Consider the following 26293-nt stretch of genomic DNA (forward strand, 5'->3'; position numbering starts at 1 on the left):
TTCTGATTCCTTGTTTAATGTGATTTCGCATCCAGGAGCACATGCAGAAGAGCATCATAGCAACAAAGTCCTAGCTCTTGTTTCAGTGCACTGAGCTATAACCTTTGCTTCCTTGGTTCAAAGAAATGAGCAAGGATTTTGAAGGAGTCCAGGAGCCTTTTTCCTGAAATCCTGAATAAAGACAGTTGGCTGTAAGCAAAGATACTGCCATCATTGTTTTGTGATCTTCTGTTTTTTCCATTCTCTTGGATACATGTGGATATTGCTCTGTGATTCTCTTTTATGTGTCCAACTTGGTTAAATGAACCTAATACATATTTAGCTAAATGAATGTAAGGGTATTTTAAAGGTAGTTGGTAACACTCCCAATTAACGAGGTTGAGTTGTATGATTGGGTTATCCGATCTATCCCATAGTCGCCCAGTGATAGAATAAACCTGAAATATTTCTGAGCAGCCCCAGCTCTAGTCTCTCTCTCCACTTTACCGTCATAATGCTACTTAGCCCTGGATTGAACTCATTTTTATCCTCTGGCTATTGCTTATGTAAACATTTCAAAGTAAGTCATTTTACTAATATAGACATTCTGCTTACTTGTATTTTAAGCTTTTATTTAGCATGCTTCCAACATATTCCCTACAGAATATGTCGTACAAAATTTTGGACACTTTGCAGTGTTGACATCCAAATCTTCTTGAAGTAGGGCTCAGGGTGGCTGTGAAATCCCAGTGGTTTAATGCCTCCGTTCTTCAGGAAGTGGTATTTTTAGGAAGAAATTATACAATTCATGATATAATATTTGAATTGAAGTTGCCTAAGAACATAAGCTGTTACCAAGGTTTCTAATTTTGAAGACCAATGTTCTCCTACTACCTGTGCACTACCACAAAGTGTTCTGATAATTTACTTTCAGTAGAGCCTATTTCTTTCCTCTTGTGTCATATTCACTTTCCTTAAATTAAGAGCTTGATCTTTGTCATTAATCAGCACTTGGGGAGAGGAATTTCTTTTAGGAATTTGGATTCTTCCCTTCTTATGACTATGCTTTCCTCCTCCTTCAGCTATATCTCTTCCATGTCTCTTTTCACAGATACCACTGCCCTTTCATCATGTCCTTCTGAAACATTTACATAATCATATTCTCCTGAGTTTACACCTATTTGCCAGTTTAGACCAGCAGATAACTGGAACAACAGATGAAGAATGCCCATGCAGTGATATCATGTACTTAGTATTTTAAGATTAGATAATTAATATTTCAATGCAACCATGGGATGAGGAATGAGTTTAACCAACAGATATGACTCAATCTAAGTTGTCTTCACCACTCTCCACTTTTATAAAGTCTGATTGTTCTGAGGCTAGCTTATGTGAACAGATCAGAAGGGCACATTCCCAGAGGTGGGTAACAGGGTAACTGAAAGCCGTAAGATATAAATAGGTTTGGTAACAGATCCAGGATACCAGAGAACAGTAAGTTAAGTACCCTCAGGTACTCATACCTGTCTTTTGACAGGATTATTGCAGAAAGTCAAACATACTCAGACTAAGCAATTTCACTACTAGTGTTTTCCTGCCAATATCATTCATTCTCCATGCATTCATTCATAGTTCCACAGGGACCTAGGATTCTCACATCTATTGATTAATTGATTGGCAGCTTCTCCAGTTGTTTAATTCATGTGTCATGATTTTTTTCCTCACTAGCTCCTAATTGCTTAAGATGAATCTTTTTAAAATATCTACCTTAAGTGCCTAGTTTAGATTTGACTTGCCAGTGATGAGTTCCAACAGGGTGAAGGCGGGAGAGGGAGAAACAGGGGAGTAACCCTGTTTCTAAGTTCCAAGATTAGCTGTGCCAGTTAGGCAAGCTGATGAAGGTTATATATCTTGTTAGAACATAAATGATAGTGTGGGTCATACTTGGTAGCATGGACTTTAAAATCAGATTCCTAGAATTCAAATCATGGCTCCATTGCTTATTACTTTGTCATCTTGAGGAAATTATTTAGCCACTCTGTTCCGGCTCCTTAGATGTAATGTGTTTGAATGAATTAATATATGCAAAGAATTTGGAATTCGTGGGGATATAGTTCCATGGCAGAGTGCTTGCCTAGCCTGAACAAGGTGCAGTTTTCATCCCCAGCACCACTACCAAAATGCAGAACCACTGCTCGGTACAGTGGATATAATAAGAGCTCAACAGAGAGCATTGGTTCACATTGTATGTTGATTATTGTTAAATTGCTTTGCATTCTGACTAGCACACAGAAAGTCCTCTGTGAACGATAGCTATCATCATCATCTATAGTATTTCTATTTCAGACTCCTTATCCAATTCCAGTCCCAAATCATACTGTTCCCTCTCATGAGCTCTTTTACCACCACTTTATCTCTCATTTGACATTGAACATATGCCATCTCTGGCTTGTTTTGTTTTTTTTAATGGATTCTCCTGATGAATCAGTGAATGAATGATCAAACAATCAGTATTTATTGAGAGCTTTTTATATGCCAGACACAGAGCTGAGTATTGAGGATATAATATTAAACAGGACAGATGTAGTGTTTATAAGACATACACAGTTTGTTATATGATTATAATAGTGTTGCAAGTAGAGTCCTATGAGGGTGTATGCTAATGTCTACAATTTATTCTAGGTGGTCTTTCAGTGGCACAGTGGCTGGAACTAGACTTGTGGCACTGAATGTGGAAATATAAATTTGAGATCCAGATTGGTAAACTGGTAGAATTATCTGATTGACTTAATTAGAATTCTAGGAAGGAAAGTTAAAATAAGCTAGGTGTCATGCATCAGCATTGTAAATGTCTGGCATAAATAGCTGGTGGAACTCCTTTTTCTGGTATGGAAAACCCTAGCAGAATGGATTCAGAAAGAAAATTAGTCATTCTTGAATGTGTTAAAATTAAGGCATCCCATGAGTGATTCAAATGGTATATAGCCCAGAAAAGTGGCTTAGGCTTCAAATGCGAATTGAAGGGACTGGTGGGTGTGAATATTCATACTGGCCTAGAGCATATTCAGTGAGAAGAGTCTCTAGGACTTAGCTTTTATTTCCAAGTGATCATATATGGATAAGAGTGGAGGTCACTGGCCAAAGAAACTTTCGCTCAAGGTGTTAGAGAAAATTTGGGTATGCAACAGAGAAGAACAACACCACCCACGACTTGAAGACTGCTTGGAGATTAGATAAGATGAGATTGAGAACTGCACAATGGATGGTTTGGCTATGGATTTCTCTGTTGGCCGTAGGGTTTGTGTGGGATGGAGTGTAAGATAGCTATCATCCCAGCTGGAGTAGTGGCAAAAATGGTCTTCTCTAGGCCTGTATTTCTAGTAAGTGTTGATAACAGTGGTGTCTCTGTAACTTTGAATGTGTAGGTACTCTCGAGACTGTTGACAATTATGTATGTACTGATGGAGAAAGAAATGGCAATGATGTGAGATCCTTGACTGAGCAACTTCTTATTGTGACAAGAGTTCTTCATCTCAGCTCTCTATCATCACTCACACACATTGTGGTTTCCCATTGATAGACCAGCTCCTTAGAGTCTCTAAATCCTCAATCCACCTGAAGTTACCTCATACCAAGATTGTAAAGCCCCTGGCTGAGGATAGAGGTAATTCTACATTCACCTTAGGAGGAATTTGAAAATCCCAAATAAACACAAAGCCCTGCATTTCTGACTACCTTAAAAGATATTTTTCTCAAGGGATGGTTTCACTGTTGTTTAAGCCTCTTACCACATATTTCCCATATCTGTGTAGACTCCTGGGGCATACTTTATTAGATCTGTTGCTGGGACTGACTTGGAGGCTTTTTAGCATGCTGCAATCTTACTAGGAACATATTTTAAAATTTCTCACATCATGCTAATATGTGAGTTTTCTTTGTGTATTTTATACTTTCTTGGCTTGGAATTATAATTTCTGCATTAAACTTTTGTTCCTTTGGAGAAGGGCTACGTGGCTTCTTTCCTGGGGGGGTGGGGGGCAGCATCTACATCATGAGATTTGATGTCATCAGACCATGAAGCACTGTGCTTAGATCCCCTTTTGTTTGATTCAAGGTGCAGTTTGCCACACCAGCTTCCAGCATCATAGTTCTACATCAATTTACTGTTCAGCATCAAAAATACAAAATATAAGTTGTACCCTGGTGGTGCACACCTATAATCCTAGTTACTCAGGAGGCTGAGTTCTGAGAAACTCAGTTCAAAGCCAGCTCAGGCAAGAAAGTCCATGAGACTCTTGTCTGCAGTTAACCAGGAAAAAAGTCATAGTGGAGCTGTGGCTCTACTATCACTATCATTACTAGTGATAGAGCACTAGTCTTGAGTGAAACAAGCTCAGGAACAGCACCCAGACCTTGAGTTCAATCCCCAGGAATGGCATATATATAAAAGAATATAAAATAAAAAGCAATATCAAGAACTAATATATAATGATATATAGAGAGAGAATATATAATATGTGGAATATATGACATATATGGGAATATATATATATATATGAATGATGCAAAGAATGAATTCATTATAAATAGTGGCTCTGAAAATCTAAAGGGACAATTTTCTGAGTAATTTGTAATTTTTCTGGGCAAAGCTGAACCAGACTTGAATGTTAATATTTTTTTTAATGTTCCTATTTTAAAATAAAAACATTTTACTCTTTTCTTCCACAAATTTTCTGCCAGAATTTTTGGCTTTAAGTAAAAGAAAAGAAGAGAATAAAAAAATCATCTATAACACTACCAACAGAAAGTTTTCGATGCATTTTGAGTAATCCAAAATACCACACACCTGTTTACGAATAAATTTCTTCCATAATAATTAACATATTCCTCCATGTTGCAAAAGCTATAGCTATTTCTTCCACTTAATTAGACATAATAAGCATATTTAATTTAAAAAGCTTGTCGGACCAATATTATTAGGTTCTACACAAATGGACTTTAAACAATGGTCAGTTCTTCATTTCCATGGTTTTTTTTTATTCATATATTCAACCAGCTGCAGAGGAAATATACTTAGGACAAAGTTACATCAGTACCATCTAGCCTTCATTAGCATTTATTTTAATTTTTAAAATTTTATGTCATAAGTTACCCACTGGCATTTATCTCCTCTCTTTCTCTAAGTTGCATTCTTCTCTTGAGTGGGTCAGGGTTTTGCATGACATCAATTTCCTTGCCCCTGAATTCTTGATTTTCCCATGAAATGAAAATGTGTGCTTCATCAGACCATCTTTAAAATTTCTTTACACATTTTATTGTAATTATCTTTCAAGCCATTTTCTGGTTCTCTAATAAATTATTACCTTTTTCCTATAGAAACGTTGGAAGTGATAAAATTGATCTGAAACTTTTTAAAGAAAAGGAATATTTTGTAGCTCTAAGTTTTTTAATCCTAGCCTTGTAATTGATATCCAAAGTTGTAGTCTCTGGTTGATGAACATGATTACATATACTCAGTGTTATGTGCCATATCTAAACTGTTTTTAAGTCAACCCCATGTCTCATTTCTGAAGATGGGGTATTGATATTTCTATAAATTTAAAATCTGATTCTTCGGAAAGCAGCACAGGTTAGGTTATGTGCAGAAGGAAACTAAAAAGTTTCTTTGTTGATTGTGTTATCTTTACCAGACCAAAGAAATTCTACCTTGAATTGTTTTTTGTGTTTTTTTTTCAAATTTTTATTATCAAACTGATGTACAGAGAGGTTACAGTTTCATACGTTAGGCATTGGATACATTTCTTGTACTATTTGTTACCTTGCCCCTCATACCCTCCTCCCTCCTCCCCCTTTCCCTTCCCCCCCGCCCTGCCAGAGGTGTTCAGTTCACTTACACCAAACAGTTTTGCAAGTATTGCTTTTGTAGTTGTTTGTCTTTTTTTACCCTGTGTCTCTCAAATTTGGTATTCCCTTTCAATTTCCTACTTCCAATACCAGTATACACGGTTTCCAATATACTCAGATAAGATTACAGAGATAGTGTAGGTACAACCACAGGAAGGTGATACAAGAATATCATCAATAATAGAAGCTACAGATACACATGGGACGTTGAAAGTAGTTACAACTGTGATATAACAATTGTTTCCATAACATGGAGTTCATTTCACTTAGCATCATCTTATGTGTTCATAAGGGTATAGCTATTGGGCCTTGTGATGCTCTGCTATGACTTGCCTAAACCTGTACTAATTATTCCCAATAAGGGAGACCATAGAGTCCATGTTTCTTTGGGTCTGGCTCACTTCACTTAGTATAATTTTTTCCAAGTCCTTCCATTTCCTTACAAATGGGACGATGTCATTCTTTCTGATAGAGGCATATATGTACCACATTTTCCTGATCCATTCGTCTACCGAGGGGCATCTGGGTTGGTTCCAGATTCTCGCTATGACAAATTGTGCTGCGATGAACATTGTTGTGCTGGTGGCATTACTGTGATTTTGTTTGTGGTCTTTTGGATAGATACCCAAAAGTGGGGCTGCTGGGTCATAGGGGAGTTCTATATTTAGCCTTCTGAGGAATCTCCATACTGCTTGCCAGAGTGGTTGAATTGTTTTCTTACCAATTTAATGGTCTATTTGACATAAAGTGAATGTTTCCCATTTGAATAAAGTATATGTTTTTAGAGAATAACCTGAAAATAATTGAGAACTATATTCACAGTGCATTAAATTCCCTTTGCAGACATTTTTCTTACAGTGTGATTTTTTATTTTTTTTTATTTTATTTTATTTTTTTTTTTTTTGCCAGTCCTGGGCCTTGGACTCAGGGCCTGAGCACTGTCCCTGGCTCTTCCCACTCAAGGCTAGCACTCTGCCACCTGAGCCACAGTGCCCCTTCTGGCCGTTTTCCATATATGTCGTGCTGGGGAATCGAACGGAGAGCTTCATGTGTAGGAGGCAAGCACTCTTGCCACTAGGCCATATTCCCAGCCCCAACAGTGTGATATTTTGAATCAGAAAATAAATTAGTATGTCTTTTTGCCCATTTTTGAGTAGTTACCATTATTTCATATTGAAATAGCTTTCCTTTACATAGTAACTGAAACATTCACTAATATTTTAAAATATGGCATATTGTTATACTGATGGATAATGAAACTAATTTATTTACTGACTCAAAGTCTGAGTAGGATAGTATCTCCTGAACAGAAATGTAAAAGCAATATGTTTATTTCCCTGACCTCAGAGAGATAAGACATTAAATGTGACTGGATGGCTCTTTGTTTGGAGACCTGAGCTTTCTCGTGGGAGGACTCTTCCTTATAGAGTCCTAGTATGAAAACCATGAGTATTCATTGAAGCAAACATTGCAATAGTATTGTTGAGAAATAAGTCTGGGGACAAATAAGAAAAGGTAAGGACAGTTTAAGATGAAATGGGGAGACTGAAAGAGATGGGGCTCATTTGTGGAAACTTTTCTGGATACTGGATTAGTTATGAGCCATAACATTCCAATAGTTCTGTGGAATGGCAGGCTTCAGGCAAACATAGCCTGGTACTTTTGATCCTTCTTTGATGTTTCTATCTCATCCTCATATTAGAGGAAGAGGATTGTCAAGCTAAAGCTTTGGCTGCTTCATTCCATGTACATCATACTTTCTTCCTTTTAATATAAAACCTAACTATACATAATCTGCAGTTTCTATACCTAAATTATCTTACAAAAGTCTTATAAAATCAGCCAAAGGCATTATGTTGATGATAAAATGCAGATTTTACTACCAAAGGGCAATGACTTCATTTCTAAAGGTTAAGTTGAATGGTTCTCACAGCATAATTTCAACTGGTTAAATTTGGGTAACAGCAAGTCATTTAATAAAAGAGCAATCTGTAGGCTTGTGTAGAATTTTCATTTGATTGAGAAACAACTGTTATTCACATTAAGCCATATCACCTAATTTTGTTTCCAGGTGCCAAAAAGAAATATAAATAGGCATAAATGCTAGTAGTACTTATTCTTTACTGGAACAAAACATATCTGGCCAACTGATGATCTCTTGTCACTGGTGCTTCTTCCTACTGTGGCCTAAGAACTAGGCTTTCTTACACTAATTTTAGGGAAATTAGATTGTTTTTCTCCCCTGGGCTCTTCTCACCCTTGTTTTTTTTCATTTAACTATTCTCTACTTAAACTTTCCCTTGACACATTTAATATCTAATTATATGAAAATAAATAATCTAAAATATAATTATTGAATAACTGGTTAGTTTCAAACTAAGTTATTTATAAGTTAGTTTGTTTGAGGTAGAGAAGTTCTTGAGTTAAAATATTTTGTACTCTTCATATTCATTTTTGGTCTTCTATTTTAAATATTAAGGTATATTACACATACAATATATGTTAGTATATAGTTCTATGAATTTTTTTACAAATGTACATGTTAAGAAACATGTACACTTGTCACAACAGTCACCACAATCAAGATAATAATACTGTTTCATCACTCAGAATTCTTCTGTCCCATTTGAATTCAACCCCTAGTTTTTGGCAACACTGATATGTTTTAGTCCTTATAGTTGAACCTTGTTTTCCTGTTTGCTTGTTTGCTGGTTTGGTTGTGCTGGGCATGTCTTTAAAGATTCAGTTCCTTTCACATTTGACTGGAGAATTTCTCTTCCATATTGGAGACTTGAGGCTACACCATCAGTACCGGGCCTTGCCACTTCCTTCCTATTGTGTCAGCATCCTGTTTAGCTTCTTCTGCCTTTTTGTCTGTCCTTAGCATGCATATTCCTCTTTGGAAACATCACCTAACCAACTCGCCATTTTGAATTACAGATACAGGCTTAGGGAGGAGAAATGCTTCCTTTTCCTTTGAGGACCCCACAGATTAGAAACCCAGCCTCCAGCTTTGTGCTTGCTCAGGCTCTGGACTACAGTGTTGGAGTGAGGTGTGTGAAGCTGTCAACCACACACAGCACTGCGTGCGAAAGATCATAGATGGCCTTGATGCAGCACCTTTTTTTTTATCTGCTATGACATTGTTTTGTTTTAGTCCGAGTGATTTTCTCCAGGGTTCTCTCCTGCTTCCTTCCTTCCTATAAAATGTGTAATTTGCTGAAGTTTATGCCTGGCCCCTCACACACACCTCACTGTGAAATATTGATAACTAAGCAGAGAAGGCTGGCTTCAGATTTTTAAGTGCTTTGTGGTAACACTAAAGCTGGAACACATTCCCAAGTGTGCTCCCTCCCAGAGTCCCATTTATTTCGAGAGATTATCATGCTGCACAGCTGGCTCCTCACAGAGAATCATAAACTCATTCTGCGAATTAAAATGTTACTTGTCGCCATAGAGCCTTGCCATGCACAAAGGAGGAAGAGTATGGCATGATGGATGGCTTTTTTGCCTTTCCTGTTTGGGGATGTCTTCATAATTTGTCTTCCACACAGTTGCAGAAGTAATTTTCCTAGTCTGTACAACCCTAACAACATAGGTAACTATGGCAGAAAATGATCACAATACAATATACCTTTAAGTAAATGAACTCATTTGCTTCAGTATCCTTAGTGATAAGTTTGCATCTTTGCACACTCTTATCTATATCAGTCCTCTTGTTCACAAGGATTTCACTGCTTCATCTTTGAAATTGGTTGTACACTAACAGCATTGTGCTGTGGAGTCCTTTGTCCTTAGTTTGGCTGTGATTGGGCATAACATCACAGGTCTCTTAAAGGAAAAGCATTGGGGCGGTTAGCAAATACATATGGTGGTACTTCCAAGGAGGCTGGTCAGAGTAAATAGATTTTTTTTTTTTTGACATTGAGTTTCTCAAGTGCTGGTAGAGTATGCCCCCACCCTCCAATCCCCACTAACATCACAAGCATTCCTGTGACATTTGTAAGACTAACTGTAATGATGATGACTAATTAGTGAGATTTCTTATTAACAGTTCCCATTTGAGACACTTGCACACGATCCTTTTGAGTGGCTAATTGTTAACTAATATGTTTAATCTCTTGTATTTTCTTATGTTCTTTTGAGAGCTTCGGCTTTTACCAATCCTTTCTAGTTTCATGCTTACTCTATGGAGCTTTAAAGTGGAAAAATGATAGAATTCATTTTGCTATGGGATACTTTGATATCTGTATAGTTCTGTGATACAGGTAATCTGGCTAAATAATGTCTTATCAGATAACCTGCTATACAAGATTTATACATCTATTTCCCAGCCCCAATTTTCCTACTCTATCCAACCTAGTCACACATTGTAAAGTTAGTTATAGCATATATTTCTGTACACAGGAAATTAGTTTGCAGTAACAGCTAGTCTTAACTAATGAGAGGGATTTCTTTTCCCCATAGACATATGTGTTGTACCTACCCATATTTGGAAGAGATTTGGCCTGAAGTGGATGGCAAGATGGAAGTCTATAATTAGAGTGGTTACTGAGCAAGGGGTATTAAATAGGATTTCAACTTAAGGCCTTGAACTTGCTAGATTGGGGCTCTACCACTTGAGCCAGGGACCCAGCCCAATTAGGATGTGTTTATAACCTTTTCCTCTCTAAGAATCATCCAGCCTTTTTTGAGCATCATTCTAAAGCCTGTTCTTCCAAATTTGAGGTATAGATATTAACTTGGTTTGAAATGAAGTCACCCCAGGCACATTTGTTGCATCATTACTTTCTCAATTTCAAGGTGCATTGAGGAGGCAGAAACATTCCTTAAAGAGATGCCATCCACAATAGCAGGTTAAATGTGGCTAATGCATCCTTAAATTAGCTTTTCTAAAATACAGGGAAATACTATGTACAGTTTGTTGTGGAGCACAGGTAATGTGAAAACTAGCAGCGCAACAAAAAAGACTTCTCTGATTAGAAATACAGTTGCTTCCTGATTATTTACACCAATGGAGAGGAATATTGGCATAGATAATAGAGTACCACAGTTAATTTATCTACTTGGATTCTCAAAGCCTTGAGCCAACGTAGTACTATGAAACTATGGCAGTAAAATCACAGCCCTTACGTGAATAAGCCATACACAAAACACCTATGGGCAAGAACCTGCATATAGATTTTTAAGCAAAAATATTTGAGATTACCTTGAACTGAGGATTTGGTAGAACAAACCCCAGTATTGTTATCTCATAAGTATGAAACCTATAATACTTTTTGAAGATTATGTCATATGGACTGTGCCCTTTTTTCTTTATTCTAGTTGATTTTTTCTTTTGTATTACTGTATATTAATTATACAAAATACTGGGCTTCATTATGACATCTTTATACATATATAATGTACATCTATCATAGTAACCTCCCATTAACCTCCATTGTTCTCATCTCTCATCGCTCCTCTTTTTCCTTTCAAAGGTTTATTATTTAATTTTTCTAAATATTTTTGGGTTTACATTTTTTACTGTATTCAAATTTTTAATTTCTAAAGACATTAGTTTTATCAAATCTGAATGAGTCATGCTTCTAGATGGTTGGATATCATGCTAATGACATCTTTTAAACTTTTTAAACATGACTTCATTTCATCTTTAAGGTCCCCTCAGGCACCTTCAGCTTTATGATGGTACCTAAACTTGTCTCTGTTATATACTTTGTTTCGTCTAGTGAGATTTTCTTTTATCTACCTTTTGCTTACCTTTCTTTCTCTTATTAACCCTAAAAAAATGAGTTGAAACTACAGTATATTACTATACTTGTACCTGCTCTTAGAAAAGATGTAACCACATTCATTTAATTTGATAGTAATACAATCTGAATTCCTAAAATAATTTTTGTATCTAAAGTAGAAAGGTATGATTTATAGTTCTATCACCTGATAAAAGTTGCTAATATTCCTAACCAATCTTCTGTGTACTTGAAACAAGTATGAAAGGTTTCAGCTTGTTTTATGTTGAAAAGGTACATGCTAAGTAGAGGAATGCCTACCATAACACCATTCCGTGACTGACTGTGACTGGGTTGAACAAAGAGCTGACCTCTTTGAGGGTTTTTCCCTTCAGTTTAATCATCTTTATAAGATCATTCTTAAAATTCTGTCAACTTAGATGAAATAGCCATCTTTCCTCTTAACGGATGTTCCACGGACATCTCATGTCATCTGAGACTTGCCTTAAGAACACAAGAGCTCTTTTCTTGTCTTGTAATTTTGCATCTGAAAATGAACATAGCCAGTTCTGATAGGCTTTTCAATTTTGCTTTTATGCCTTAAGTTCTCAAAGTTTACTTTCACTCCTTATTTTTGTGTGGACTAGCATCTTTTGCTCTTTTTTATCTTCCCATGTCATTTCTGGAATAGGGCCATTGTTGTTAGTTGAGACTTAGTGAAGAATCAAGAATATCTCTGGATTTTTGTTGCATAGATAGCAGTAAGATTCCTCTGATTTCTCCATGATGATTTTTCAGTCTCTCCCCTGATACCAACTTAGGGACCTTAACACGAAAGGAAGGAGGGGTTCCTGCAACATCTTTGTTAGTGTTAACGTTAAAGGCATACCTACAGGTGTACATATTTAATGTTGTTTCTATACACAGATTTTTCAAATATATATCAAAAAAACAGCAACAAGCAAAAATCTATGTGTGAAAAATGTAGATCACACCAAATTTAAAGAAAAGTCCATCTCTTCATAGATATTAGATTAACTCATGATTCGCAGTAATCAATTTGATAATTGTTGTTGACTTACTGGCTCAGCTCATGAATATCGCCCCAGATTTAGACTAGTATGGCAAAAGGATTTTAATCAGGTAGTGCTTTTGTTCTCATGGAGCATTTGTCTTGCTTGACTATTCTGGACTTTAGCCAACTGCCAGAAAGGCATTTTCTTGCTTTAATGTGTATGTACAGTAGAATATGTGTCACTTACGTGTTCAATGGAGGAGTTCCCAACCCAGTAGAGCTCATTGTGAGCTTATGGTTTGCCAATGTGCCGAGAAACACCGAGAATGGATGACTGTTGCCTCTTTTGAAGGGAGGGATGAGTTGCATTACTATAAATATTGTTTTCATCCCAGCCTACCTCACTGCTTAAGAATGAGAGAAATCCCTTTGGCTTTTGAGAAAACTGAACTACTTTATGGCTTGTTAAATTTGTATTCTCTAGCATACATTAATTTAGATATAATAGCTTTGTTGCTAGAAGAATCAGAAAAGAAGAGCTTGGCTGAGTGCAGACTTCCTGTGTCACAGAAGTCAGGAAACTCTGCAGAACTTACCATCCTCAGAGGGTTTACAGTTCTGCTGGCTGCGCTGAAAACCTCAGAAGATCTTGCATCTAGTGGCTATTCCCCCAGCATATGTGATGTGGTATTTTGATGCTTGCTTACTCTATCATCTCCTTAATTAGCTTGAGAGACTGAAATAATTTGACAGCCCTTAGCTCCTGTGAGGTGAAGAGCTTTGAGGCTCAAAAGGGCCACACTTGATACTCGTGAGAATAGACTGCATAAACTTCATTGATGCATGAAAACAGTTTACAAAATACTAGGCACTTTTATGCTTTTATTGTTTCTATAATTATTCATGCTGACATGACTGTGGTGTTTGTCTCCATGGAGTGCAGTCCTGCTGTTACAGATTTCCCAGTGCAGTATGCCCCAGGCTCCACCTCATCCTCAAAATGCATATGGACCAGGAAGTGCTGTGCAGGGTCCAAAGAAGGCTGGGCTAAGGTCAAGGTTAAGGAACTAGAAAGAGTTCAGGGTCTTACATGACTTGTTTGAAATTGAAGATGAACTTCTTATGGTTTCCTGAGAAAAGATTGGGGGCTGTGTGATACAGTCTCCCACAGACCCTCCCTTTCTTCCTATCTCCCTCCCTCCTTTCCTCTCCCTTCCCCCCCACCGTGTGTGTATGTGTGTGTGTGTGTGTGTGTGTGTGTGTGTGTGTGTGTGTGTGTACCTTATTCTCTCTCTTTTCCTACCTATCTTTCTATTGAAGGTTAAATTAACCTCCATAGAAGAGTAGTGTTGGTCTCCTGACCTCAGTTTTAGGTTAAGAGAACATAAATTCTTCTTGCCCAAGCAAAAGTGAGGTCAATTTCTAAGCAGCCTACTAACACACATATCCCTTGAATGCAATGAGAATATTCTGGAAACTCTTGTTTAACTCTAGTTTTTCTGTTAAGGTTATATGTGTACCATATGTCTGTCATGTTTTAACCAGCTTTATAGGGCTCTTTGCTTAATTTCCTGTGGTCTGAGGAAGACTAGAGTTTTATAAATTCAGCTTTCTAGGCAAGCACTCTACCATTTGACTCATGCCCCAGCCCTATCTGCCAGACTTTTTGTCCTAGTAAGAATGAAGGATTTAATAGGGCTCCACTGCTTTCCATTGATTCTTTTCTTATTTTCTCCTTCAGGATACCCAGAAAGCCAAGCAATTCCTGCCCTTCCTTCAGCGAGCAGGCCGTTCAGAAGCTGTGGTGGAATATGTCTTCAGCGGTTCTCGTCTCAAACTTTATTTGCCAAAGGAAACTTGCCTTATCACTTTCTTGCTGGCAGGTACGTCTCAAATGTTGTATGTTACTCTGTAAGTTCTTCCTGGAGCTCAGAAGTCATCTCTGAAGGCCATGCACCCTCTTTCCTCGGGGTTTAGAAAGGCCCCAGAGCCCACCTACTGCTTTCATCTCAAAATGGGATACAATGCCATTTCAAGATTTGGGGTGGTTGTTCCTTTGTTCCAGCAAGCACAGAACATTTAAAAAAAATAATAAAAGCTTAAAACATTGCAGAGAAACTCATGCAACTTAGGTGAAGTGAATTCTAGGCCTAGAAAAAATAGTAATGATTGAGTTCTCATAGTTGGTATTAGCCACTTTAGACTGACTGCCCCACTGTGTTTAACCAGCAGGCCTCAGAAGAGCTGAGCCACCCTGCCCTTGGAGTTCCCTAGGCAATGCCAAATGCTTCTCTTTTCTTCTTTTCAAATGTCATCAAGATCCCAATCCTTTATGAAAGCCCAGCCATGACATTACTTTCACAGGCTCCTGCATCTATAGTATTTCTTGTTTGCTAAGGGTGACATGCTAAGGCAAGCCTTCCTTCTTTCTTTGCTGCCTGAATGCTTCTCTCTCTTATCCTATCTTTTTTAGTAGCTTAATGTCTCCCAAGCAAGACCATGTATGAACTGTGCTCTTTGAGCAATTTACATTTATGTATTCAAGCAGCCACCCGCTTCATTTCTTCGCCGCTGGCAAATAATAAAGTTATTTATTTGCACTCAGTCCTTCGCAGACAGCCTGACTCTTTGAGGGAAAGCTGTCATTTCCCTTCCTCCGCCCTCCCCCCCTCCTGTATTTATCCACTCACAATAGACATGTGCCTTGTGCTCCCCAGATGCACGTTGCCTTTTCTGTTGCTGTCCTGTTGCCTCAGCACTTCTTCTGTTGAATTCTTGAATAGAATTTGCTATGGGAAAAGAGAAGCAGCAACCATGCTGTTGCCTCCTGCTAGACGGCCTTAGCTTCCTTTTCCTAGAAGGCACTGAGAGTTTCTTATCTGCATAAGGGGCTCCCAGAGGCCCCAGCAAAAAAGTATTGAGTTATGTGAGATAAGAACACATGGCTGTGAAGCTTACTGTTGCTGCTTGGCCATTCTTTATCCTTCAGATGCTCTCATACACTCTTGTCAACTTAGTGATTGCTATACAACTCAGTGGCCTACCTGAAGCAACTAATTGAAGCATGACACCATACCCAGGGGCCACTATGAAAAAAGACTGCACCAAACCCATACCTTATGGAGGGCTGCACTTGTGCTTCTGCAAATTTCTTTTGTAGTAAACTGAGGTGTCACAGAGCAGTGAGTGAGAAAGTCCTTTCAGAGGGCCTTTTGTGTCTGAGAAATTTCTCATTGGTTGAGAATTTTTATTGAATGTTTGTGTGTGTGTGTGTGTATACACACACAGTCACCTCACTGGTGAACAGAAACATCTTGGCAATGCATAGTTTAGTCCCAGAGGTAAAGAGGAGAAACAGTGTGATTCTTTCTTGGGAACTTGGCCTACAGATCCATATGGGAAAGAAAGCTCTGGCTCTCTTAATATGGACTTGTCTTGGCTGGGCCAGAATGCTTCTCATTTCACCTGCTTAAACAGAAGTTGATCATTTTGTATTCGCCAGCTCCTCTATGGTCTTGACATTACCCTAAGATTCACATTTCCAAGGCATTGCCCGAGTTAATGTACAGTCTAAAAGATAGATTACACTGCAGCAAATACCTGCTAAAAAGTATAATCTTTAAATTTGTCCTCCTGCCATTGTATATGCTGTTAGATTATACATCTTTGAGTTCTTTAGAAACTTGGCAGGACTACAGGGCTTTGAAAAAGTCTTAAGAGAAAACATAATCTCAGTTTGAATCCTGACTCTACTGTGTCCAAGAAGATGGTTTTTAGAAGTTTATTTGCCATGTGTAAGCCTTACAGTACATGTTAATTATAACTAGAAATTATTCCCTGCCTCCCATGGTTGAGATGAGCCCAGAATAAAGCTATCATGAAGTACATTACCAGTAGTTATGTGTCTTCCTCTCATAGGCTTAATGTTTTTAAGGTTTATTTCATAGTCATTGTTGTGTGGCAAAGAGGTCTCGTTGTGTTTCCCAGGCTGGCCTTGGGCTATTAAGTGGTCCTCTCCTCTCAGCCTCTCAAGTAGTAAGGACTGTAACCACCACTGATCCCAACTGAGTTAGCATTTGTATAACTCCCCCTCGTGGGCAGGGTCCTTGTTGGGCAGTAAACACCCAGTTATGGTTTCTGAAGAAAGGTTCTGATATGTCCCTTGATTAGAATAAATTAGGAAAGAAGCTGTGCCAGCCTTCTCCTGCCTAGCATTGAGCTCCCTGACAGGAAGACTCCCAGCTCTCCCGCTTTGCCTCTGGAACAAACAACTTCACATTGTCTTAAACCCTGGTTACAAAAAATACTCAGGAGTTCAGCACCAGTGGCTCACACCTGTAATTCTAGCTACTCAGGAGGCTGAGATCTGAGGATTGCGGTTCAAAGCCAACCCAAGCAGGAAAGTCCATGAGACTCTTTTTATCTCCAATTAATCACCAGGAAACCGGAAATGGCACTATAGCTCAAGTGGTAGAGCACTAGCCTTGAGCTGAAGAGCCCACGGACAGCACCCGAGCCCAGAGTTCAAGCCCCAGGACTGACCCCCTCCCCCCCCCCAAAAAAAACCTCAAGAAAGAATGGTCCTAAGTCTTAGGAAACATGAGGGAAGAAAGGGGCTCTGTATGTCAACTGTGCTGTTGGAAATTATATGAGAGAATAGTGGACAAAAGACAGAAGTAGTACCAAGGAGGGAATGAGGAGTTCTTTGCATAGAGATCAGGAGATGCCTTCCTTAAGAACTGTTTTGAATGACAGAGAAGAGCTTGCTGTGCTGAGGAAGAAAGCAGTAGGTGGACACATTCTAGGTGTGGGGAATATGATATCTGCACTCAACCAGGTCATTGTAGTATTGGTGGGAGGTAGCAAGTGAAAGGAGCTGGCCTTTCTCCCAGGATATTTTTTAAGCAAAGAGTGCATTGGGTTGACAGTTTATTGTGGTTGATACATTGGAAAATTGAGTCAAGGAGCTAGGAAAGCAGACTATTAAGGGTAGAGGCTTGGATTGTGATGTCAACAATTAGTGGCAACATAAAAGTAAGAACTGGTTTAAGGAACAGATAACTGGTTTGATTTTAAGTATGCAGTATTTGTGGTTTCCATGGAAATATTTAAGCTCCATGAGGGAGCTTTAGCAAAATGTTGAGGGAGTGGTCAGCGGATGAGCAGGACTTCAGATTCCCAGGGGAGAATCATGAACATGGAAAAGTAAGCCTGGAGGCCAAGACACAGAATTCTGAGGAACCACCAGTGCCAAGCTTTATGTAAATGATCAAGCTTACAAATTAGTAAAGTGCTTTTTATACTGCTGATCAATCAGGAAGTTACTTGTGATTTTTATCAATATAGTTTTATCATCCTTAAGTCAATTAAAGGCATATTCCAGGTGATTGGTGAGTACATGTGGGCAATAAGAAGCAGACTTATTAAATACAGGTTTATTATCCCCCCAAAATCTAAAGTAGACTGGAAAGTAGAAAGCTAGTAATTAGTGAAAGGGTAACTTTGCCAAGTAGTATTCTAACCATCTCACAGTCCTGAGTACCTCTACAAGTGTAATTCTTGTCCTTCCTAATACCAATTGTAGAGTGTAGAACTCAACAAAATCTTTCTGGAAAATGAGGATATAAAAAAAGATGGAATGAGAGAATATTACAAGAAACGAGGGGAAGGAATGAAGAAAGGCTGCAAGGTAATTAGGAGGAGAAAAATGAAACAAGGAAATGAGATGAATAGTTTGGCCATAGAATGCAGGTGGGGAGTTTGCTTAGAAAGAAAGGACCCTGGTGTTGGAGGTGTGGCTTAGTTGGTAGAGCACTAGCCAATGAGCAAAAGAGGCTACAGCAGCCAGGGTGACTGCGGGTACAGACTGGGCATCCTTGGAGTAATGGTGTTTGCCTAGACTGTGATTCTTGAAGTACAGCTTGTATGTTCCTAAGGTATCCACTCCACACTTTGCAAAAAGACATTTTTGGGGAAAATAGTTTCTCTTTGCAGGGGAAAGGGGTATGCATTTTTATTCTCAAGCCAAAGTCGAGAGAATTATTGAAATCACTCCCTTTCATTAATCCCATCCTCTCAGAGAGCCCTCTGAACTTCAAGGTGGGGTAGACAATTTCCATTTTTATGTGGCCTTTTTGGGGGCAGACGGCCCCACAGCTTGATAGGGAGTGGCATTTGGCCTGAGCCAGCTGGCCTCTCTGTCACGGTTCCTGCACCCCTGTACATGGAGTGATTGCTTGGTCAGATGGGATAGCAGGTGGGTCTGGAAAGTCCACTGCAGCTAACAGGTCAGTGCCTCCTGAAAGCTTTTGCCCTTTAGTCCTTTGAGCACCTGGCTTAGGTTTGGTCAGTGAGCAGATGACCTTACACCATCCAAGCTGAGCCTGTTCAAGGTCCCTCTTCCTGCTACTCTACCACCTCTGCATTCTTATTTCAGTCTTAGAGGCAGATCACAGTCCATTCTTGTCTTGAGTTAGCAGCAAAACCAAGATCCTCAGGCAGTCTGCATTTATGTGAAAGCATCCTTTTTCCTTGTCTAACCATAAGAAGACCTCATACAACCCTTCCGTTAGAGCAAGAGAAGTTTACCCACATCCTCTATTTTCAGTTATCATTTACCATGTGTATCACATTGTATTTTTGTGCCTCTGTCTCCTTTAGAGAGGAATAGAGTACGTATTTGCCAGTCACTTGTCCTGGGTTCATGCTTTGTTGTGTTTGTTCTTTGTGCCAGTCATAGAGCTTTAACTCAGGGCCTGGGTACTGTCCCTGAGGTTTTATTTGTTTGTTTGTTTGGCTAGCGCTCTACCACTTGAGCATCAGCTCCACTTTCAGCTTTTATTTTTTAGTGGTTAGTTGGAGATAAATCCTCCCAGGGCTGGCTTCAAACCATAATCTTTAGATCTCAGCCTCCTGAGCAGCTAGGATTATAGACATCAGGCACCTTGCTCATGTTTTTATTTAGTAGCACTAGTGGACATGAACTATGTGCCCTGTTACTGTGGCCTTTAGATGAAGTTTCCTTATTTTGAATCACCTTCTTAGCTCTTTAGTAGCAGGGTCATGCTGAGAACACAATTCAAAAAGTTGTCCTGTTTTCTAAGCATAGCAGGGGTTAAGGTACGATCTTGTAAACCAAACATTTGCTCCTGGACTGAAAGAAAAAGACAATTTGGGGGTTCAGTGAAAAGTAATCTAAAGAATCTTAGGTCAGATATTTTTCTTCCTTTTTTTCCTGCCAGGACTGGGTTTTGAACTCAAGGCCTTGTGCTCTTGCTTTGCTTTTTTGCTCATGGCTTGTGCTTTACTAGTGGACCTACACCTCCACTTCCAGCTTTTTTTTTGGGGGGGGGGAGGTGTAGTTAAGAGTCTTGTGGGTTTGTCTGCTTGGACTGGCTCTAATCCTTGGTTCTCAGAACTCATTCTCCTCAGTGGTTAGAATTATAGTCATGAGCCACAGGCTCTGGCTTAGATATTTGGAATCTTCTGCCAACCCAATGAGTGAGTCTACCCCTCCCCCATTTGCATTTCCATGTACATGGTATAGATAGTATAGCAGGAAGTCGAATTAGTTACAGACTGAGGCAGTTAGCCAAGGGAGGACACACTAGATGGATGTCACCCATCTTGCAAGAACTTAGGAGGGCTGGGATATGGCCTAGTGGCAAGAGAGCTTGCCTTGTATACATGAGGCCCTGGGTTAGATTCCCCAGCACCACATATACAGAAAACGGCCAGAAGTGGCGCTGTGGCTCAGGTGGCAGAGTGCTAGCCTTGAGCAAAAAGGAAGCCAGGGACAGTGCTCAGGCCCTGAGTCCAAGGCCCAGGACTGGCCAAAAAAAAAAAAAAAAAAAAAAGAACTTAGGGAACAAACTGTCCAGAAGGCAACAGCCACTTGGCAGAGGGTTCATGTATAGATCACAGCAAGTGACTTAAAATTAACCCATTACCTGATCACAAGAAACAAGAGACTTCCCTTGCCTGCCCTTTAGCTTTTTTTTTTTTTTTTTTCTGTCCCTCCCCTCCCTTTTTTACTTTTTCAGTCCTAGGGCTTGAACTCAGGGCCTGGGCACTGTCCCTGAGCCTCTTTGGGCTCAAGGCTAGCACTCTACCACTTGAGCCAGAGCATCACTTTTGGCTTTTTCTGAGTTGTTTTTTGGAGATAACAGTTTCATGGACTTTCCTGCCCAGGCTGGCTTCGAACCACAATCCTCAAATCTCAGCCTCCTGAGTAGCTAGGATTATAGGTGTGAGTTCCCCGCTCTTGATTACAGTTTCCCTCTTGAGCACCAATCTGACAAGAAAGACAGAAAGGTCCTAGAAATCTAGGTTTTAATAAATGATGATGAGTTTGTGTTTGGCAAAGTAAAGATTTAGCTGTTTGTCCTTTACCCTGAGTACCTTTGAATAAAGTGCCTCATTTGCTTCTCTCTCTTTATAGTCTCTTCTGTAGCCAATCCTAATTGGAATATCAACTGCTCATTTCAGTAGACCAAAAACTTCTAATGAGAGGAAAGGAAGGAGAGGAAACAGGAATATCCTCCTGGCCCCAAGAATGGTGGATCCCCATTGATTACCAGTGCCTAACCAAATTACACAATTAAAGCCAATGTATGTTTAAGTGAGAAATCCCATTCTGCTATCACAGAGGTGCTAATGAATCAGACTGTTTCTGTGGTTGTGTTTGCTGGGCTCCTATCCTTAATTAAGCAATTACAGGGTCTGCCGATACTTATGAATTCCTTTCACATGCTTTAATTGAATTGCAACTTAATGGATATTTGTAAAGTGGGGTATTCTTTCTCTTGGGACTTCCCACTTTGAATCTGTCTCCATTGCCTACTTGTTTTCAGCTGGGTCCCATTACTAGAAATGGGCAGCTTGACATGAGACTTTCCTGGAGCTACTCTAGCTCTTTAACTTTAATAACAAAAGTATAGAGATGACAAAACTTATGTTCATGCGAGAGGATCCTAGAGGTTCAGAAAAAATTAACATGAAAATTTGGGGTTGTGTTTTTATGAGGCCAAGTTTTCCCAAATGCACTATTTAGTCATTGGTAGATGATACATAAATTAAACAGGATAGTTTTTGCTCTTGAATAGCATTTACTCTAGAATGTTGGCAGCCATATGAGAAACAAGGAAAAATAAAATAAGAATTATCACAAGTTTAGGCAACATACCAGGAGAGTTGCCTTAGCCCATTTTCTGTTGCTATAATGGAATACCTGAGAATGGGTAATTTATAAGGGAAAGTGGTTTATTTTGGCTCGTGGTTCTGGAAGCTGGGAAGTCCCAGTGCTGGTGCCAGCATCTGCTCTGCTTCTGGCGAGGTCCTCCTGCTGCTTCAGCTCATGGTAGAAAAGCTCAAGGGCAAGGGAAGGAAGCAAACAAGACAGAATACAAGAGGTAGCATTACTTAATGACGACCTACTCTTGCAGTAACTGATCTAGTTCTTTGAAAAAGGTATTAATCCCTCTTCATGACATAATCATCACTCAAAAGGCTGCCACAGTGTCAGTCAGAATTTAAAATTTTAGAGAGGAAAAAACCTACTCAAACCATAGCAAGACTAGAGAAGAGAGAAGAGTTAGTTGGGGAATGATAAAACTTCCCAGGGAGGTAGCAATCATTCTCCAAGATCTGGAATATTTTCTTTTGGTGGTTGGATATAATGATTCATCTGTGTAGAATAACTGCCTATATCGGTTCTCAGTAAGAGTTGCTTAAAAGGAAAGAATGCACTCATCGATCAGTTTTCCCTTTGCTTTTGTATGTGTATATGAACATCCTTCTCAGTTCTCCTGCCATTGAACTGCTTGGTAACCATAGTCCTTGCTCTGCCCTTAGTTTACAGTGTCTGCAGGCATACCATCACCCACTGGTCATGCGGATGAAAGTGCAGAGCTCCGATTAGAACTTCATTATCTCCCATCTTTAGATCATGAATCATCCCTAAAATGAGCTGCGTCATACTTGCAGGACATTCAATCACATGGTTATTTAATAATTTTTATATCCTTTGTGCATACAGCTAGCAATGTAGGAATACATGGTAGATTTGTAGCCTTTGAGCAGGGTGTTTGTATCTACTGAAGTAAAACATGCATAAACCTAAAAAAAACAAAATATTTTTAAAGAATAAAGGTAAGAAAATATGCTTTAAATTACAAGCAAGCGAAACAACTCAAAATCTATGAAATAGAATAAACGTGTGTCAGTGTCAAAGGAGCTAAGGTAGTCCTGTGCCATCACCCAGAAGTACATGATCCGGAGAGGGCCAGCACCACCACAGGACACCCTGGTGTTCCATGGGTGAAGGACCCCTCTTCTGAAGGACTTAAGAGAGGTACCAGGGATTGATTGGTCGGAGGAGAGTGACACAAATGATTTTAAGTGCCTAGATTTGCCATTACCTAAGGTCTAGACGTAGACTTTCAGAACACTGGAGTTTTTCCAGAGAAGGTCACATTTTCAGGACATACTGGAATGTTCCAGAGTGAAAGAGGGCAGCTTGAATGTGCCCAACAGCTATTTCGAAGATTTTTTTTTTTTGATTGGGGCATAATAATAAAGTGGTCAGTAGAAAAAAAATCAGCATAATTAAAAGCAGTCACAGCCATGGAGCCAAAATACTTAAGGATTTTTGCTTTTCTGGAAAGAAACAGTTACTAAGTATTTCCATCACAAACTTATTTCTCTTGGTGTGATACTAGTGACCCAGAGGTGAGAGAAACAGCAAGCAGTTCTGCGCCAGCTGTAACTGAGAAAGACAGCTCTGGTAACGGCAGGCCCTATAACATCAGACTGCACAGGATGAGGACCTCCCACTTAAGGTGTACAACCTTCACCATCTCAGTTGTGTTTTTTTTTTTGTTTGTTTGTTTGTTTTTGCCAGTCCTGGGCCTTGGACTCAGGGCCTGAGCACTGTCCCTGGCTTCCTTTTGCTCAAGGCTAGCACTCTGCCACTTGAGCCATAGCGCCACTTCTGGCCGTTTTCTCTATATGTGGTGCTGGGGAATCAAACCCAGGGCCTCATGTATACGAGGCAAGCTCTCTTGCCACTAGGCCATATCCCCAGCCCCTCAGTTGTGTTTTGGGTGCCATATTTGTGGGACAGTTCTCTAACTAGTGCTCCTAGTCTTCTAATCTGAAGCCTTCTACAAATGCCTTCTGCTGGCACTTCTTTAAGTTGTAATATAGATGAGATAACAGGGAGCAATCCTGGCTTGGGACAAGGTCTGCCTCTGCAGAGCTTGTAGGCTGTCTCTAAAGTGAACTTTCTGTTAGCATTCCTTTTCAGTTCCTTCTCCTTCCTTCCTAGTTTAAGGAAGATCTAAGTCTGAGTCCATTCAGGCTTGTCTCGGCTGCTTCCACCTATTGAGTATGAAAGGCTACAGGAGGATGGGACGCTTCCAGAAGCTTGATGGCTTTTCTCTGCTGGCATATTTCCAGTACCACACCTGTCTCTGGTTGCATTTTTTTCTATTCATGTGGCTTTCCCAGAATATTTTAGTGTGGATTTTTCAGCTCCATCTTGTCAGCTTATTGACATTTTCCAGCAGCTACTTAGTAGAAATGGTGGCAAGCAGCAGGATCCTGAACTGGGCTGCTCTCCACCAGCCAGCACCACGGGGAAGTCTATTTGGCCAGCCTCATAGTAGAGAATGGCAGAACCTGGATGCAAGAGAAGTGGAAATGACTTGGTAGTTTGAAATTAAAGGGAAATGCCATGAAATCTAGTAACAGGAAGCCCCAGGGTGAACAGTAAACGTTGCCTGTAAGACTTCATCCTAGTTGCTATGGGAACTACCTCTCCCATCCCCTTTTTAAACAGGTTAGCCTGAATTTAAAAACATAAATAAAACTTCCTGATAATTGAACAGTAGCCTTTGCCCCTTTCTACAGGTCCCAAGTCATTGTTGACCTTGAATTTTTTGTTGTTGTTGTTTTCCTGGAGTTTCCTCAGCTATTGGGCAGGATTTGAGAACATTTGTATAGCTTCTAGCACTATATGGGAATCAAAACACATTAAGTGTCCACTGTGGGACACAGCCAGAGACATGTGTTCCCATGGGTCTTGAGGAAGTGTACAAATTTTTACCCCTGAAAGTGGAAGGACAACTACCACAGAATGTACTCCATCCCGGCATATGCATGGAGTCTGAGGAGTCTCAGAGAGTTGTTTTCTCATCTCTGTGCCATGGAATCCATTCCAGATGCTGGAACTAACAAACACAGACCTCGTAGGTGTAAGAACACATCACAGAAGTTCCTTTCATATTTGGAGGGCATCTGAGACAGCCAATTCTCTCAGTCTTGTTCTTTCATCATTAGAATTTTTCCTCTTTTATTTAAATCACTCACTTAATCCAGACCTTGTAAGTCTTAGAGATTTTTTAACCAACTTTTTTTGTTTGTTTGTTTGTTTTACTATGATAGAATCAATGACTTCTATATTTTGTACAGCTCCCTGCAAGGTTGGCTTACAGGCTTCTGCAAAGGACTTACTAGCTTTCTGGATTCCCTGTAGTGTCTCCCCTTTATGCTTATTATAATAATGCTTTGTAGTACCATTCCTAAATAAACCCTGTTAATGCTTACCTTTACTATATGCAGAAAGCTATGTAAATGGACTAGTCAGTCTGGGACTAGTGGTGGAGAAGTTGCCATTTCCCTGCCCTTGAGTGGCTCTTTTTCCTGAGCTTGTGCATCTGCTGATGATTTTTCTAGGGTTAATTTGGGTGTTTTTATTTTTAAATTGGAACATGGTGTCTGTCTCTTCTCTGTGTGTGTTTTGGATGCAGACCCTGTGCTAGGCATGCGGTTATTAACTCCACTGATATACCAGTTCGCTCATTAGCATTTGCATTTTAAATTACAAGCTAGAGCAGACGACATTTATGCTATATTTGTACCATTGCCTTCTTCATGAATGATGTCGTATGTGCAAGGAATGCAGAAATAACTCTTCTAAGGCCCTGATATATTTTAGTCTCTTTTTCAGCAAACTGCGCTCTCATTTTACTCTTGATTCCCATTGTTTGATAGGGAATTTTTAAAAATTCTTTTCCAAGTTTAGATCTATTTGTTGAGTGCTGCTGATTGGGTAAAGCTCACTACAGACCAGCCCTTGATATCAAAATAGGCATATTGCGTAGAGTGGCCATCTTCCCTGCTCACATGGTGTTCCTTGTAAGCAGCCTGCTTTGATTTAAGAGGAGGGAGTTTCCTCCTGCCCAGCTTAGTGGGTGGGAAGACAAGGTAACAGATACTTGTTCTTGCTTGTATTTGTGTTCACATTCTTCTTTTGTACAATTGATTAGTCAGTAGTTACTAATACCTACGAATGTTTGGCCCTGCAAGGAGGGGGGAGAGGAAATTGTGTATGCCTTCAAGGAGCTTCATTTTAACAAGAAACAGGTTTCACTATGTATAATATACTAAATGTTAGGGTGTAAAATGCCAGTTTAGCAAAAACCCCTTAAGGAGAGTTACCTGTGGTTAAGTCCTCTTGGGAAGCTCCTCCTCTTAGCAGATAGTATCTTCCACATTAGATTACAAGAACCAAATCAGAATCACCCAGTCCCATAATCATGGATCGAGCTTCTATGATTAGAGTCTTCCAAGGCTTGACTAGCTCTGCCTATGGTAGTCACTGCTA

At 39.5% G+C, this 26293-nt stretch overlaps 1 protein-coding gene across 1 annotated transcript in view; it reads left to right on the forward strand.

Annotated features, from left to right (window-relative positions):
* The window catches only part of Snd1 (staphylococcal nuclease and tudor domain containing 1), a 437644-nt gene that overhangs the window by 269355 nt on the left and 141996 nt on the right, over nucleotides 1–26293 (forward strand). The window contains exon 15 of the mRNA XM_048340172.1: nucleotides 14369–14510. Coding sequence (XP_048196129.1) covers nucleotides 14369–14510 — 142 coding nt within the window. The remainder of the gene's footprint in view (nucleotides 1–14368; nucleotides 14511–26293) is intronic.

This window comes from Perognathus longimembris, chromosome 2 (genome assembly GCF_023159225.1).
Source record: "Perognathus longimembris pacificus isolate PPM17 chromosome 2, ASM2315922v1, whole genome shotgun sequence".
Classification (NCBI taxonomy): domain Eukaryota; kingdom Metazoa; phylum Chordata; class Mammalia; order Rodentia; family Heteromyidae; genus Perognathus; species Perognathus longimembris.